We start from the raw sequence: 18,180 nt of genomic DNA, 5'->3' as shown, positions 1-18,180 counted from the left end.
GATTTGGGAGAATGTGGTTTAAATAATCAACTTCTGGGCTAATTCCATTCAGCTTTACTTGCGATGCAGAGGAAGCCTTGACCCAACTGAATATTTGCCTTGAGACCACAGTAAATTGGACAAAGGTGAACAGGGTAAAGTTAAATCCACAAACCTTAGATTACGTTTGGCCAATTCTCCTTGTTTTCAGTAGCCAGCTTTGCAGTTTAGGGGTCCAGGAGTTTCCACAACTTTGCAATCACCCCTCTGCGTCTCTTTCGCCAAAAATCTGCCTAACTCTTAGCTAGAGCTTGTCGTGTATTAATTAAGTCTTGTTGGTACGAAGGTAAGTTCTTGAATTTGGTGGATTTTACAGAACCCAGAAGGTTACAGTTGCAAAATTGGCAGGAAGATTTTTCAGAGAATCACTCCCGTTCTGAAGGTCAACATATAGAGTTTAAAATTTTATTCCTAGGTAAATAGCTCTTAAGGCAGTAGTCTTCATTGCAAGTTCCGTGAGCTAATGGCGACCTGCGAAGACCTTCTGGGGGCTTGCGTACCTATCCAGAGTCCCCCCCCCCCCCCCAAGCAAGATCCGGTGCTTGCTCACTGTTCTCATTCCCAGCAGCTCTGCTCTAACTCTTTGGAGGACCATAATCAAAAGATACGTCTAAGTCCAATTTTGTCGCTCAAAGTCGAAAGCGGCAAAATGTCCATTCTCGAAAAGTACATCTAAAATATTTTGCGAAAATCATCTATCTGTATATCCAGGCATTTGATCATCCAGACCACCACTACGTTATCTTTGTCCAAGTCCCAAATGCCCAGACCAAGACCTTTTGGACGTGGGAGGGGCCAGCATTGTGACGGACTGGCCACCCAGACATGGCAACAGAGTAGTGAGGGATCTTACAGGGCACTGCTGTGAACTTCACAAACAGGGAGCCACATAAACATCTCACCAGAACTCCCTTATAGGTTATGGTGAGACCCCCCCCAAAACTCACTATACCCACCTATCTACAACCCCAATAGCCCTTATGGCTGCAGGTGCCACCTATATGGCAGTACAGTAGGGTTTTGATGGCCTCACATTTTTCACCATGAATGTAGTGGTTAGGTTGGTTTATGGGCCTGGGTCCTCCTCTCTATGGTTCACTATACCCCCCCCAAGCTATGCAGCTCTACTAGGCTTTCCTATGCCAGGTGCTGATGTTCTGGAGGCAGGTATATATGTTTTTGGTATGATATATATGGCGGGGGGGGTCAGTGATCACTGGGGGAGTGTGTGGGGGGTCTGTACTTTGTGTCTGCAGTGGTTTTCTGGTCACTTTGGATACGTTCTGGGCACTTATACCTGTTTTTAGATCGCCTAAGTCACTACAACGTATAAGTTCCGTCCAGGCAGCCTCGTCAAACTTTTGATTATTCCTATAATACAACTAAGTCTAGATCGGCCCACATCCCGCCCTCACCGCTCCTCCTAAAATGGCCCTTTCAGCTCTGGGTGTACAACGGCGTTCAGAGGCCTAAAAAGTCCCTGGATAGTCCCTGGAGCTCCACCCTAGCCCCAGCAGAATCCTGCTCCACCAGCTCCCAACTCCACCCCCTACCTCCTCCTGGCATTGTACTTTCAATCTTCAGGGCAGCGCTGTGCAGCATCAATGAACAGGCCTGTCCCTGGAAGTAGAATGAAGGGTTCCGGGGCAGGCTTGCTTGTTGACGTTGCATAGTGGCTGCCCCAAAGATTTAAGGTACAACGCAGGGAAATGGGTGAGAGGGTGGTCACTAACTAGTGACCGCCATATTTGGGGAGACCATGGTCCCTATGGCATCCCTCGTTCGGATGCCTATGCCCAGCCCTGTTGATTATGATCACCTCCAGTCACAGCTTTCCATGGAGGAGGGTAAATAGTGGAGTGCCATAGGGATCTGTTCTAGGGACTGGTACTATTTGGCATATAATTGGAATGATAAGTGAGGTGATTAAATTTGCAGATGACACTAAACTGTTCAAAGTTGTTAAAACCTAAGCAGACTGAAAAATTGCAGGAAGACCTTAGGAAATTGGAAGACTGGGCATCCAAATGGCAGATGAGATTTAATGTGGACAAATGCAAAGTGATGCGCAAAGGGAAGAATAATTCAAATCATAGTTGCCAGATGCTAGGGTCCACCTAAGAGGTCAGTGCCCAAGAAATAGATCTTGTAGACAATATGCTGAAACCTTCCGATCAATATGCGATGGCAGCGGCAAAAAAAAGCAAACAAGATGCTAGGAATTATTTGAAAAGGGATGACAGAAATGGTATTCAATTGTGATGAATCAGAAAAACTTAAATAAAGCTCTGTAACACTGGAAGATGTAATGGGTCAATTTAACAAGTTAAACAGTAGCAAATCGCCTGGGCTGGATGGTATACATCCTAGAGTGCTGATAAAATTGAAAAAAATAAGCATGCAGAGCTATTGTTATTAATTTTTATTTAAAATTCAGCATAGTAACAGAAGACTGGAGGGTGGCCAACATGACAACGATTTTTAAAAAGGGTTCCAGAGGTGATCTGGGAAATTATAGATCAGTGAGTCCGATGACAGTGCCGGGTGAAATGGTAGAGCAGTGGTTCCCAACCCTATCCTGGAGGAACACCAGGCCAATTGGGTTTTCAGGCTAGCCCTAATGAATATGCATGAAGCAAATTTGCATGCCTATCACTTCCATCAAATGCAAATCTCTCTCATGCATATTCATTAGGGCTAGCCTGAAAACCCGATTGGCCTGATGTTCCTCCAGGACAGGGTTGGGAATCACTGTGGTAGAGACTATTATAAAGAACAAAATGACAGAACATATACATAAGCATGGATCAGGGGTAGGCAATTCCGGTCCTCGAGAGCCGGAGCCAGGTCAGGTTTTCAAGATCTCCACCATGAATATGTATGAGATGGATTTGCATGCACAGCCTCCTTGAGGTGCAAATCTAGCTCATGCATATTTATTGTGGATATCCTGAAAACCTGACCTGGCTCTGGCTCTCAAGGACCGGAATTGCCTACCCCTGGCATGGATTGATGAGAGAAAGCCACCGTGGATTTAGTCAAGGGAAATCTTGCCTCACCAATCTACTGCATTCCTTTGAAGAAGTAATAAAGGTGAACCGGTTGATAGTGTGTATTTACAAAAGGCATTTGACAAAGTACCTCATGAAAGACTTCTGAGGAAATCAGAAAGTCATGGGATAGGACAGGGGTGTACAATGTCGGTCCTCGAGGGCCGCAGTCCAGTCGGGTTTTCAGGATTTCCCCAATGAATATGCATGAGATCTATTTGCATGCATTGCTTTCAATGCATATTCATTGGGGAAATCCTGAAAACCCGATTGGATTGCGGCCCTTGAGGACCGACATTGGACACCCCTGGGATAGGAGGTAACATCTTTTTATGGATTGAGAACTGGTGGAAAGACAGAAAACAGAGAGTAGGTTTCAATGGAGAAGGGTAAATGGTAGGATTCATCACCAAATGTACATACAGGAGTAAGAAAGACACATCAATATCCACCAATTCTACCTCTCTTTGAAAGTATTTATAATCTTTAAACCAGTGGTTCCCAACCCTGTCCTGGAGGACCACCAGGCCAATCAGGTTTTCAGGCTAGCTCGAATGAATATGCATGAGAGAGTTTTGCATATAATGGAAGTGACAGGCATGCAAATCTGCTCCATGCATATTTATTAGGGCTATCCTAAAGGTACAACCTTAGCACCCTGAGGATGTGGGTTCAAACCCACGCTGCTCCTTGTGACCCTGGGCAAGTCACTTAATCCCCCTATTGCCTCAATTATACTAGGCAGATTGTGAGCCCACCGGGACAGACAGGGAAAAATGTTTGAGTACCTGAATAAATTCATGTAAACTGCTCTGAGCTTCTGAGGCGGAGGAAAATATCTTCTTTTTCAAGGGTCCCACGACAACAAGAGGGCATCCGTTGAAAATCAGGGGCGGGAAACTACGAGGTGACACCAGGAAATTCTTTTTCACTGAAAGAGTGGTTGATCGTTGGAATAGTCTTCCACTACAGGTGATTGAGGCCAGCAGCGTGCCTGATTTTAAGGCCAAATGGGATCGGCACATGGGATCTATTCACAGGGCAAAGGTAGGGGAGGGACATTAAGGTGGGCAGACTAGATGGGCCGTGGCCCTTATCTGCCGTCTATTTCTATGTTTCTCCCTTTGGAGAGTGGTCTAGAAATAAAATAAAATAAATAAGTGAAAAAGCAACAGTGGGCCAACCAACCGCAGCAGGCATCCACCCAATTCATAATGTATGAAAGCGAAAGGAGCCCTCCAACCAAATTTTCACCCTGAAGGGTGACTGATATTCAGGGTGAATCTAGCCGTGTCTTTCACTGGGCTCCGTTCAGCCACTATTCGGTTAAAAGCATTCGTGACAGCAAAATGCGCCAGAAATGTGCTCCGTTCCATTCCACTGCAGTATTGCGTTTCACTTTTCTGCTCCTCGCCCCCGTCTCTTGCATTTCTGCCCAGATCAGGTCTGCTTCATCCTCTCCCCCCCCCTCCATTTCTTAAGCATGTTTTGCCGTTGCACTTTCAGTATGGTTTAGCCAGAGAAGTAAAGGCCCCACTTGCCAGGACTGATCAGCTTTGCTATCAATTAGAGAATGACACGGCGACAAAATTCATCACCGTTCCCGTCCCCGCGGATAACCGCAGGAAATAATCCCATGTCATTTTCTAGTGTCTATTTCAACCTCGGTCCTTCTACACCAGCTTTCTTCAAAGCAAAGCTTTTGGGTCAGTGGTTGTGGCCATTCATATTCTGATTCTTATGGGAGCCAAGTATAGGATAATGAAGCCATTGTGACATCACTGATGTGATTGGCTCTTAGGCACTGGTGGAATGAGGCATTATGACATCACAATATCTGCTCTGTAGTGTCTATTTCAACCTCGGTCCTTCTACACCAGCATTCTTCAAAGCAAAGCTTGAGGGTCAGTGGTTGTGGCCATTCATACTCTGATTCTTCCCTCTCTCCTTAAAGAATGACATGAAGATGGTTTCCCGCGGTTATCCGCGGGGACGGGAACGGTGATGAATTTTGTCACCGTGTCATTCTCTACTATCAATATCATTAAGAAGTTATGTTTTCTGTTTATATAGTATATTGTAAAGCACTAACTTTTTTTTTTTCATACATTTAAAGAAAATGTTAAAAATCCAATTTCGGTTGTAAAAATCCAGTTTTTTTCTTTAATCGCCCCTTCCTCTGAAGGTATCCTGCTTTGGGGGGGAGGGGGTTGCTCTTCCTTCCTGTCCCTGTCTGGCAGCTCTGTGACATTTCTAACTCCCCCCCCCCCATTTCTTTAGTAAATCAAGGGGCTCTTGTTTGCTAAGAGACATGTGCAGATGTACTCAGGCCTTGAATTTCGGAATAATTTGCTTGCTTCCTTATCCAGTCAATTTTGGCCTAATTAAAGCTCCTCCCTTCCCTCCCCCCCCCCACCTACTTCTTGGAGAGGGGAGCTTAATATTCAGTGGTAACGTCATCTAGAATATCTTATTCAGTAGACCTAACTAGGACTGATTCACTGAACATCGCTAGTGAAAATTATTTGTATAAACTTATTCTGGATAATTCTAAGCCAGCTATTTGTGTAACCAGTGCTTTCCGAGTAACTGCATCCTGAGGAAGGTGTATTTGGTCTTATGCATGTTAAAATGCATCAGGGTAATTCCTGAAGCTGTTTGTGGGGGTGGAGGTTGAGCACGTAGTCATAGTTTGAGTTACTCCTGACCTCCTGCTCCTTCCAGAGGAGGCCAGTGTCCACGGCAGGCCCATCCTTCCGTTTTGGGGATCCCAGCAGTGCCCAGCTCTGCTTGTTCTTAGCTTGAATGTGAGGGATGCACATTTGACAGTCTTGAGAAAAGTGACTTAACTTGATTTGGGGTGAAAATGAAATACATTTTTAACACACCTATTAGCACCAGGTATTCAAAAGTTTTAATTTGGGTTAAAAAAAAAATACAACACAAAATGAAGCTTAGGCAAACAAATGTAGAATGACATGAAAAATGTTTTTAAATTATAGAGAAAAGCCAAATGACCTGACTACATTACCACAGAGAGACTTAGAGAATGACAAGGTGACAGAATTTGTCACCATCACTGTCCCTGTGGATAACCACAGGAAACCATCCTGTGTCATTCTTTAGTGTCTATCTCCAACTCAGTCCTTCACCACCGGCATTCTTCAATGCAAGGCTTGAGGGTCAGTGGCTGGGCCCACTCATGCTCTGATTCTTATGTGAGCCAAGTATAGGATAATGAAGCCATTGTGACATCACTGATGAGGTTGGCTCTTAGGCATTGGTGGAATAAGGCATTATGACATCACAATCTCAGCTCTGGATACCAGAGACTGTCATTCTTTAGTGTCTATCACTACCTCAGTCCTTCTACACCTGCGTTCTTCAATGCAAGGCTTGAGGGTCAGTGGCTGGGTCCACTCATGCTCTGATTCTTATGTGAGCCAAGTATAGGATAATGAAGCCATTGTGACATCACTGATGAGGTTGGCTCTTAGGCATTGGTGGAATAAGGCATTATGACATCACAATCTCAGCTCTGGATACCAGAGACTGTCATTCTTTAGTGTCTATCACTACCTCAGTCCTTCTACACCTGCGTTCTTCAATGCAAGGCTTGAGGGTCAGTGGCTGGGCCCATTCATGCTCTGATTCTCCCCTCTCCTTAAAGAATGACACGGGAATGGTTTCCTGTGGTTATCTGCGGCCAGAGTGCCTGAAAGACCACATCTTGCTCTCTTCCCCATGTACATCTCTAGTTTTGTATCCTGAAACCACCAGCCCCATTCCGTAACTGAATTCCATTGGATTTAGTTTAGGCGTATGATACTTTGAATTTGTTTGAAGTTTTTGGTGCACCTTTCCCCTGTTTCTCTTCTTTTTTTTTTAAATCTCTGCCCTCTCTGTTCCCATCTCTGTAGTTGTTCTTTCAGTCTCTACTTTTTCTAGCCCTGTCAGCGATTTGGCCTCTTTTTGGCCATGGAGCAGTGGGTAGGTCAAAGGCAGGGGGGAAGAGGGCTGCTGCACAGGATGTGATTCCAGCTTGGCTTGGTCCTGGTCTTTGGAGCTTGGGCAGCTGTTCTGGGGCCCAGTGCTGTTCTCAGCCTACCGATGTGGTCCCTCTGCTTTCTCAGTGTCTCCTGGGATTCTCGTGCCAAAGCCCTCACCTTTCAGACTTTCTAATGCCCTCTGATACTACAAGAGTTATTCCCCTGGTGTTCTCAAAGCAAGACTGAGCCTTCCCTCTCGGGCTCCCAGATACCTCCTAGCGAGCAGAGCAGGGCCGCAGATGCTCATTCCTGTAGCTCCCCAGTATACTCCTGACCTGAAACCTTGAAAATGTATCATTCGTCCAACAAAAAATGCATTTTTTTTTGGTTCTTTTAATAGTTTTAGAGAAGAGCTGTGCAGCCAGACACCTCCATGGTGTTATGTTCCAGAAATGGGGGCTGACAAGAGGAGATCTAAAGTAACCTACTACAGCTGTCTCTCTGGATAAGTCTAAAAAGAGAATTAGTCCATTTTGAGGGAGAGCTAGCCTTTCCTTTCACTCTTTTTGGGGTCTTATCCCTCCCCCTCCCATTTTCCCTTCTGTCATTAGCACTGATGGAGGATTTCCTTCTTTTGACTGCACAGCTGTTGGAGTTGCTCTAAATTCAGTGAACTCCTGAGGGACTCGGTCTGGCCTCATCTCCTATTCATAGGGCGTGAGTTGAGTTCTGGGACTGTACAAGCACTTTTCCCTGGAGAGTGAATTGCAATTGCTTAACCTCTCTATGGACGTTCGGGGAACTCTCCCCAACCCAGCCCTGGGGCCTGCTCCGAAGACGCAACTCTGGGCAGCTGCTTTGCGGAGTTTTATGAATAGCCCCGACTCCCCCCCACCTAGAAGAATTTTGCTAAACGTCACCACCCATTGCAGAGATAACTTGGCAGAGAAGAGTCAGACTTTGTTGGGTTGGGTTTTTTCATCCCTAGACTCGGGGATCTAAGATTCAGTGATGGTAATGGGTGGTAAAGCTAGCAAACAGTTTGCAGTTCTTCAGCCATCAGCTGTGCAGTGCAGGAGCAGAGAATGACACGGGGACAAATTTTCCCCCATCCCCACAGGAAGAATCAAACAAAGCAATATCCAGCCCTGCCCCAAGGTTCGCTGATGCTACATTGGACAAAATATTGGTTAGCCAGGGTCCTAGTGACCCATCCCAGGGGACGACCCAAAAGGGGAGAATTAAGGCAGAGGTTGTGAGTCTCTGTTGTCAATGGGTAAACTTTGATTTTTTTATCCTACCTTGGCTCCTGATTTAAGTGTCTAATGCTGGGAAAAAAACTCTGGATCGGAAGCCTCCTTTGACCCCCACTTTTGATTCAGGTCTATTTCTATTTATATACTGCTTATCGATCCTAAGTGGTTCCCAACCCTATCCAGGAGGACCACCAGCCAGTCAGGTTTTCCTAATGACTATGCATGAAAGATATTTGCATGTAATGAAGATGATAGGAGTGCAGAGCTGCCCCATGCATATTTATTAGGGCTATCCCAAAAACCTGACTGGCTACTGGTCTTCCAGGACAGGGTTGGGGACCACAATCTAACTCAGGGATCTCAATGTCCCTCCTTGAGGGCCGCAATCCAGTCGGGTTTTCAGGATTTCCCCAATGAATTGAAAGCAGTGCATGCACAAAGATCTCATGCATATTCATTGGGGAAATCCTGAAAACCCGACTGGATTGCGGCCCTCGAGGAGGGACTTTGAAACCCCTGATCTAACTGGTACCTGGTCTATGGTTTGCTCTCCTCACTATGTTGCTGACCTACAAAACGTTAAAATGGGGTTCTGGATGTGATGAACCATTTTTTCCCAAATCTTACTTGGGTGAGTTATTCAGATACAGTGGTTATTCCCCCAAAGCAGGGGTAGGCAATTTCGGTCCTCAAGAGCCGGAGCCAGGTCAGGTTTTCAGGATATCCACAATGAATATGTATGAGATGGATTTGCATGCACTGCCTCCTTGAGATGCAAATCTATCTCATGCATATTTATTGTGGATATCCTGAAAACCTGACCTGGCTCCGGCTCTCGAGGACTGGAATTGCCTACCATTGCCCCAAGGCATTGGAAGAGTGGCGGAAGTGCAGTTTGAACCCTGACTTCCTTGGTTCTCTAACCCAGTGGTTCCCAACCCTGTCCTGGAGGACCACCAGGCCAATCGGGTTTTCAGGCTAGCCCTAATGAATATGCATGAGAGAAATTTGCATATAGTGGAAGTGACAGCATGCAAATCTGCTCCATGCATATTCATTAGGGCTAGCCTGAAAACCCGATTGGCCTATTGGACCTCCAGGACAGGGTTGGGAACCACTGCTCTAACCACTAGGCTGCGATCTTGGACTGATGATAGTGCATGAGTTCAGGTCTCAGGTGCTAAAAAGAGCAGATTTGGCAGCTGTTGCTTTTGGGTGTGTATCAACTTCCTCTGCCTTTTTTGACCAAGAAGCATTTAGAGATTGGGCTGGAGGCTGCTTATTTAATTTGGGCCTCTTTTGCTGCAGTGGGTGGTGGATTCACATGGATGTGCTAAACTTGGCTCCTGGAGGCCCTTTCCCCTGTTGTCAGCTAGAGAAGATGTGATCAGCTGGACATTTCATTAGGGTACCCATGGAGCTGTTTGATCCTTTACTGGCTTTTATCTCCTGGGCCAGGACTGGCTTTGCTAAGCCAGCCAAAAGCCAAATTGGATGGTGTACAAAGTGCCTGCAGGTATAGTCTTTCTTAATATGATGTGTTCTTGTTTGATCTTTCCAGGCAGTGTTTGTTAACAGATGGCCTACCCTCAGCTGATCCAGAAAAGATTTAAGAGGTCACGGAGGGTAAAAACCTGGCTGCCTTGTGATAGGAGTAGTGGCCTGAGAACCAGTGACACCAGTGTTCATCTCACCAGGTCTCCCATTGCCTTGCCACGTCACTTCACCCTCCGTTGTGTTGGGTACAAACTTTAAACTGTAAACCTTCAAAGGCAGGGCCCTAATTCGTAACTTGCAAGTTTAGATTTGGAACCATGCGAAAACTCACCACCCCCGAGAAGTCCAAGCATGAAAGGCTTCCCCAGATCAGGCCATTGAGCTGTAAAATACTGTCTGTCGTCTTCGTGTGCTGCCGGAACCTGAATGCAAATCAATCCGTTTAGCTGGTTCCTGCCTCTGATCTCTCGCCCTCGGCTTTCCTGGCGCTCTCTGAGGTAGGGGCTGTGCAGACCCTCCCAGATCATTTTATAAACTGTGTCTTGTAAAGGGCTGATTCCTGCCCTCTCTCTGTTCTGCTTTTTGCTTTAATGAATTGTATTCTCTTATTATTTTTTAGAGAGGAGGGGGAATTTAATGGTATATGTAATCCTCTCTTTGCCATGCTGAGCTGCATTCCTATGTTTTGTCATAGCTCGTTTGCCATGCTGGGCTGTATATATAATACTATGGGGTCCTTATACTAAGGCATGCTAACCGATTTAACGTATGCTAAATGCTACGGCGCCCATTATATTCTATGAGCGCCTTGGTAAAAGGACCCTCTGTTTGCCCATCAGGTGATATCTTACCATACCATGTTTTTGTTATGTTATGTTTGACCATGCTTTAAGTATGTTCTGCCATCTTTGTCACACAATGTCCTGCCATGTCACAAATACCCGTTAATATGTCTGTAAACTTGTAACCCGTTCTGAGCTCTCGAAAAAAAATAAATCTACCCCTTCCGCTTTTCAAGAGAACAGTTCAGCACTTCAGTTGAGCATTTGGAAAAGCCAGAGCACGCACCAGCAGGGCTGGGGGGTTGTCCCCTATTCAGAGGGTCAAGACTTCCCTGTGGTGTGACTGCCGAGCAAGGGCGGAGGCCTCGGAATGATAAAATCTCATTTTCTGTTGATATTCTCTGCAGCTTTCCCTAATAACGCTACGCCTGGTACAGAGAGGGCTTTGTACAGCAGGGTGTGCCTCCCCTGTGAAAAACTGTGCAGGGAGGGGACAGATGACTTCAGATAAAACTAGTGTGTGTTTATAAGCCAGTTGTCTTCCTGTGAAATTAAGGGTCTGTATTTTATCATGTGATGTCACTTATCGTGACAACTCATATCAGAGGGTAATTACAGCTAAACTTTTCCCCCAACTCACACCTCTGTGTCCAGAAGTGCAACGGTGTTAGGAAAATAGGTAAAGATAAAGTTCTTCAGGTTTTTTACACGTGGTTTCTAAACACCCCCTCCCCCCTTATTGGGTCCTAATTGGATGCAACGGGCACAGATCTGGGTCCAGCAGAACCTGGAGAGGACCTCAAACTCCCGACAGAGGCAACTCCTGAATCGTGGCGTGAACGGAACTGGAAGTGTGCCTGTAGGAAGTGATGCCCTAATCCGGCCTATCCCTGGGAAAACTCTAGTGTTGGATCTTTGGCGAAACAGAGACTCGCTCAAGGTGACACAGCAAGAGTGGGATTGGGTCTCGGGTTTCAGCGAGCCTTGCAGTGGCTGCTGGAGTGACTGTTGCTCTATCTCCAGAGTATTAAATGGAGCTGTTTTTGGTCCCACATTCTAAAGCTCCAGAGACGCCTCATGTTGACTGTTTCTGAATGGGATACTTCAGGGTCACGGCACTCGCTTATTCTCTTTTGGACTCTCTGAGTTATACATAGCTTCCTTGCACTAGATGGGAAAGATTTGCTTCTGTCACTCAGGAAGGGAGACTCTCGGGCACTCTGTTACATTTAGGACATGAGTGAAGGAGGGAGCTGGCCTGGCCGTCTTCCACCTGACTAGTTTGATTTTTCCATTCTAGACTTTCGCCACGTACAGTACGTGGGATGTCCTGTTAGTGGGGTCTCATTCTTCGGCAGGGTGCATCCGTGCATCTTTCTGGGGGTTTGTTCACATTCAGGCACAGTTTCCTGTGTATTGGGGGCATGGGGCAAACTAGAAGTAGTGACGGGGACGGTAGCAAGCGTTGGGGGATGGAAGAGTATTGACTGGGGATGAGGACCTCCACGTGGAGCTCCTGCCACCCAAAGATCAGAATGTTCTTTTTCAGTTTCAGGATGAACAATTGAGGAACATTGGACGGAACTGAGCTCGAGATCTGCAGACCGTTGATTCTTTTTACACAGTTTGACATGATGGATTGTGAGAACATTCTGCACTTTGTTAGTTAAGACAATAAGGTTAAGACTGGATTATTGCTTCTTTAACAGAGTATCTAACGCCGTGTATCACAAACTGTGTGCCTCGTGAGATTTCTGGTGTGCCGCAACACGCTGGCGAGGAGGAGAGTCGTCCACACGGCGAGAGGCACGTCCCGTAGGAAGTCAGCCGGCGTATACGACTCTCCTGTCTGGCGTCTCTCCTCTTCTTCCCGCACCTCCCGGATCCCTGTAACGGCGGGGTAGCGGCAAGACGGGCCTCCGCTCATGCGCCGACATTGACGATATGACTTGATGCATGTGCATGACATCATCGCATTGACTTCCGGGTGCCTTCCGGTCAGGGCGCTGCATTTAGTGTGTCGCTGGCTAGAAAAGTTTGCGGGACACTGATCTAACACCTATTATTTTGTGTTCAATTTTAACACATTATAGGACACCTTTTGGGGGGGGGGGGCTGGTTAGTGGATGGGAACCAGATTATGTCCCCGTGCACACCTCTAGTGCAAATGTGAGCCCTGCAGTGTACATAGGATTGTAAAGCTTGAGCAACTTGGGAGCCACCCTAGGGAGGAAAATGTTACTTGCTAAATATTAACTTTTTTACTGACCTCCATTTTCCTTCTTGTGGTGGCGTTTGCTGGGATTTAGGTAACATCTTATCATTGATAGCTCAAGGCGAATTGCATTCAGGTATAGATGTACCAATCCCCATTAGAAAGTGTTTTAACCCCAAGTCCTGGAGCCATTTTGCTAAGAAACTGCGTCGATGGCATTGACGTATCTTAGCTCAGGTTAGTAAATCTAGTCGTATTTGTATCCGAAACAACAGAGCGGGAAGTGAGTTGCTAAAGGTAACAGGGGCAGTGGTGGGATTTGAACCCTCACTTCCCGTATTCTTTGCCCACTAGTGTAATCACTAGATTGTACCTTTTTGTTCTCAGTACATGATAAGGAACTGTCCTTACATCAAGCTAAAATGCCACTGTGGGAAAGCCTTAATCCATCAGCAGAGCCCCAGCTCTGCAGCGTTGTTTTCAGCAGATAAGGAACCCGTCAGCTCCTCTGCCTTCTTTTCATTATTCCTCATCACGCCTTATCAGTTATCAGCAGATCTGTTGAAATGCACTGGGCTCTGTATTGGAGGCAGAGAATGTATCTTCTCCTTTATGCTGTGGGTACCAGAGGCTGTATTTACAGCGAACAGCCTATTCTGAGATCTTACCTTTTTAAAAAAAAGGTTCAAGACTAAGAATGTCATAATGGAGCGACCTCACCTGGAGTATTGCGTTCAATTCTGGTCTTCTTATCTCAAGAAAGATATAGTGGCCATAGAAAAGGTTCAAAGAATAGCGTCCAAGATGGTTAAGGGGATGGAACTCTTCTCGTATGAGGAAAGACTAAAATGGTTAGGGCTCTTCAGCTTGGAAAAGAGACAGCTGAGGGAAGATAGGATTGAAGTCTACAAAATCCTGAGTGGAGTAGAACGGGTACAAGTGGATCGATTTTTCACTCCGTCAAAAATTACAAAGACTAGGGGACACTCAATGAAACTGCAGGGAAATACTTTTAAAACCAATAGGAGGAAATATTTTTTTCACTCAGAGAATAGTTAAGCTCTGGAACGCGTTGCCAGAGGATGTGGTAAGAGCGGATAGTGTAGCTGGTTTTAATAAGTTCCTGGAGGAAAAGTCCATAGTCTGCTGTTGTGACAGACATGGGGGAAGCCACTGCTTGCTCTGGATCGGTGGCATGGAATGTTGCTACTCTTTGGGTTTTTGCTTCTTTGAAGACAGGATACTGGGCTAGATGGATCATTATTCTTTTGTTCTTAGGTACTGTATGTACCAGCTGTGTGCTCTTCTGCACCCAGGAATCCAAACGCTTGACAGAACTTGCAGTCTGAAAAGGCTCGGAACCACTGGGTTTGTGTTCTTCGCAGTTGTCTAGGGGAGATGCAGCTTCTTGGAAACTCCTCTGCCTTTCCCTGGAGACCATTAATTGAGGGATGGTTTTGGTACTACTTTCTGTGGTGGGAGAGATGATTTACAGGTTTGGATGACCTCATCAAGTCACACCCAGATTCCAGAATAAATTCTAGCATTTCACCCGCCTCTTCTGTTTTAAGTCCTGCAGTTTGCAAAGGGTCCATCATTTTTGGTATTCCAGCTAAGCCAGCAGGCCTGCATTAGAAGGAGCCGCGCGTTTGACTGTGTGACTGAGATGATCTTTGCTCACTCTGGGCACTGAACCCCACAGATGGAAGGAAGGAAGGAAGACGGAGCGTCAGAGGTTTGAAAACCCCACAGTACCCTCTTGGCTTTCAGTTCACTGTAGGATTCAGTTCATGATACTAACCTTGACTCAAAATTCTCTATGCAAAAGCTCCTTTTTAACTCTCCTCTCTGACTCTATCTTTTGCTGCTGCCCAATCCCTTCATTCTTTTACGAATTACATGTGTCCATCCCCTCGGTGTTCTCGTCCATCTACAAGGCCTGCATTCAGAGCCCTCCTGCTTGAAATTCAGATCAGGATTAAAAGCTCATGGAACCTCAGTTGGAGTTGGGCTCCTTTGCAGCAGCAATTAGAGTGTTAGGAATGATCAGGAAAGAAATGGAAAACAAAGATGAAAATGTTAGAATGCCCTTGTATTGATATAGCGGAATTAGGAGGGGTACAGAGAAGGGTGATGAAAGGGATGGGACAATTTCCCTATGAGGAAAGGCTCTTTAGCCTGGAGAAAGTATGATAAAGGGCTATGAAATACTGAGTGGAGTAGAATGGGTAGATATGAATCGCTTGTTTACGCTTTCTAAAAGTATGTGGCATGCGATGAAGTGACTAAGTAGTAGATTTTAAACTAACAGGAGAAAATATGTCTTCACTCAACAGGTAATTAAACTCTGGAATTCGTTGCTGGAGAATGTGGTGAAAGCATTTAGCTTAGCAGGGTTTAAAAATGGCTTGGATAATTTCCTAAAACAAAAACTTGGGGAAGTCCACTAGCATTGATGGTATGACATTTTTGAGGTTTCCACTTCCAGGGTTGAATATTTTTTAACCTATGGAAAGATTTGGCAATTACCTTCAAACCTAGCTGCACGTCAGTACATTGTGCAACCGCCTCAGAGATAAGGAGAAAGCCTACCTCAAATATCCCAAATAACATCCATACTTTCATCCCAATGTTTGCATGACTTTGGCACAGAAAGCCAGAGACTGGTCCTCTATTCAGGGCCAGAGCAATTTCCCAGTTAGTGAGCAATTATCTTGAGTAGAAGCACCTGGGAGCCTCTGTTCTGAGAGGCCGTGACATCTGCTCATCTTGCTTCCCTGTCTCTCCAGCCAACCCAACCAAGTGAAAGAAGAGGATGTCAGCTGACTGGGCTGTACTTGCTAGCACAGAGTACAAAGGCCCCCTTCAGATGAAGAACTGCCGAGGCCTTGAACGTATCGTGCAGCCAGGTATACGCACTGACTGTACCTTAATCCTTATGGTAAGACCTCTTGATTCATGTGTGTACTGTGCTACACGGTGTTGTCTGTCACTGTGTGGTACTATTGCATATTGGCACAGTCTCTGCCCAGCGCCCACACATGGGGCTGATTTTCCTCTGCTAGTGTGCCGGCTTTGGCTGTTCCTGGCACCATGCTATAATTTGTCTTCATCCTCTCCCTAGGTTCTTATGTTCCAGACTGTTGAAAAGAAAACATAGAAACATGATGACAGATAAAGGCCAAATGGCCCATCCGCAGCATCCACTATCTCCTCCTCTCCCTATTGGCTAAGACTCTTAACATTTGCATCTCCTCTTCCTATAGGCTAACACTCTTAACACTTGCATTGTGATGTCAGAGAACTTTCTGATTACAGAAACATAGAAACTTGAAGGCAGATAAAGGCCAAATGGCCCATCTGCAGCATCCACTATCTCCTCCTCTCCCTATTGGCTAAGGCTCTTAACACTTGCATTGTGATGTCATAGAACCTTCTGATTATAGAAACATAGAAACATGATGGCAGATAAGGGCCAAATGGCCCATCCACAGCATCCACTATCTCCTCCTCTCCCTATTAGCTAAGACTCTTAATATTTGCATCTCCTCTTCCTATAGGCTAAGACTCTTAACACTTGCATTGTGATGTCATAGAACTTTCTGGTTATAGAAACATAGAAACATGATGGCAGATAAAGGCCAAATGGCCCATCTGCAGCATCCACTATCTCCTCCTCTCCCTATTGGTTAAGGCTTTTAACACTTGCATTGTGATGTCATAGAACCTTCTGATTATAGAAACATAATAGCAGATAAAGGCCACATGGCCCATCCAGTCTGCCCAACTGCAGTAACGAAAGACACTTTGGAGACAGATGTTCTGTACAGTTTCTTTCGTCATGGACAAAGTGATGCCTTGGTTGAATGTGTCATTCTTGATTTCTCCTAATTGTAACAGCAATCTCTGGAGAGTTCACTTCAAAAAGACTATTAAAACTCCCAACACCATCCAACCCATCCAGTCTGCCCAGTTACTCGATCCATAGTGCTAAAGACACCTTCTGGCTGCCAGCAAAGAGTGTGACCATCTGCGACTTTTCCCACTTCTAATCTCAGAGCTCCGATTTATCCCGAACACTCAGTTGTTCACTTTGACATGCTCAGTTGGTTTGCTCGCTGGAAATATGGATTTTCTCAGGGTCTCCTGCAGTGATGAGCACCGAAACCCTTTGCTCCCGAGTTTCACAATGCTCCGAATTTCATTTCTACGGTACCGGTGTTCTTCACCAGCACTTACCATGTCTCAGCTCGCCAGCTGACTGGAATCATTGCTGCAATCTGGAGAGCGAAAGGTTGACAGCTGTGTAAAGATGAGATGACATAATCGGCTTCTTTTTCTGCTAGATTGTCAGCTCACCTATTCGTATAAATCAGGCTTCTGAGTGCGTGGTCATAAAGTTAAAGGTATAAGTTACCTGTTTAAGTCACATTGCTGAAGATTTACTCTTAAATTTAAGCAGACAACTTATCTGTTTAAGTTAGGTGCGCTCTTTCCTCAGTCCTGCTTAAACACGCGACTTATCTAAATAATGCTAGGGGGTGATTCTATAAGGGGCACCTGGACTCCATTATAGGGTACTAGTGTGACTTGGCATTGCACACCTAAAATTTAGCTATCCACAATTCCACCAGTCGTAGCCCTGCCATAATTCTGGGGGCCTTAAATGTGGCAATGGGGTCTGTAGCTTCCTGTATTCTATAAGCCTTGTGCGTAAGTGACAGCACTGCCCGTGACCCATCCACCTGAGCACCCCTCCCCCCGCCCCTTTACACTTGTGTGAATCCTTACAGAATAGTGCCTAGGTGAACTGCTACCATATTCTGGTGTAACGGTGCACTTACCCGTGAAAGTGCTGGTATTCTGTGGTGCAAAAGTGCAGATGTTCAGTTATACAATTGCCCTTGGAATGATTTGCCTCACCCCTCATATCTCCAGCCCAAAATAATGTGTTGACTGCTCCTAAATTTGGGGGTGGGGTGGGGGAACATTTATGTGGATAACTACATAGTAACATAGTAGATGACGGCAGATAAAGACCCGAATGGTCCATCCAGTCTGCCCAACCTGATTCAATTTAAATTTTTTTATTTTTTCTTCTTAGCTATTTCTGGGCAAGAATCCAAAGCTTTACCCGGTACTGTGCTTGGGTTCCAACTGCCGAAATATCCATTAAAACCTACTCCAGCCCATCTACACCCTCCCAGCCATTGAAGCTCTCCCCAGCCCATCCCCCACCAAACAGCCATACACAGACACAGACCGTGCAAGTCTGCTCAGTACTGGCCTTAGTTCATAAACCTTTTTGAATGTGTCTCTTCATAATTTGATGCTTTCATAGTTTTCAAGGGT

The 18,180-nt window shown here is 45.6% G+C and overlaps 1 protein-coding gene across 6 annotated transcripts in view; it reads left to right on the top strand.

The window, feature by feature from the left end:
• The window catches only part of STARD8 (StAR related lipid transfer domain containing 8), a 217,334-nt gene that overhangs the window by 142,690 nt on the left and 56,464 nt on the right, over positions 1-18,180 (top strand). The window contains exon 1 of one of the 6 annotated variants that reach the window (XM_033945584.1): positions 9,419-9,549. The exons of 4 other annotated variants lie outside the window; for them this stretch is intronic. Coding sequence is in view for 1 of the 2 variants with exons in the window: in XM_033945583.1 (XP_033801474.1) it covers positions 9,829-9,850 (22 nt within the window). In the remaining variant the exon portion in view is untranslated. One more of the 6 variants, XM_033945583.1, reaches the window with a different exon arrangement.

Source organism: Geotrypetes seraphini, chromosome 5, assembly GCF_902459505.1.
Source record: "Geotrypetes seraphini chromosome 5, aGeoSer1.1, whole genome shotgun sequence".
NCBI classification, from domain to species: domain Eukaryota; kingdom Metazoa; phylum Chordata; class Amphibia; order Gymnophiona; family Dermophiidae; genus Geotrypetes; species Geotrypetes seraphini.
Note: the sequence above shows the minus strand (reverse complement) of the source record. Positions and strands in the feature narration are given on the sequence as shown.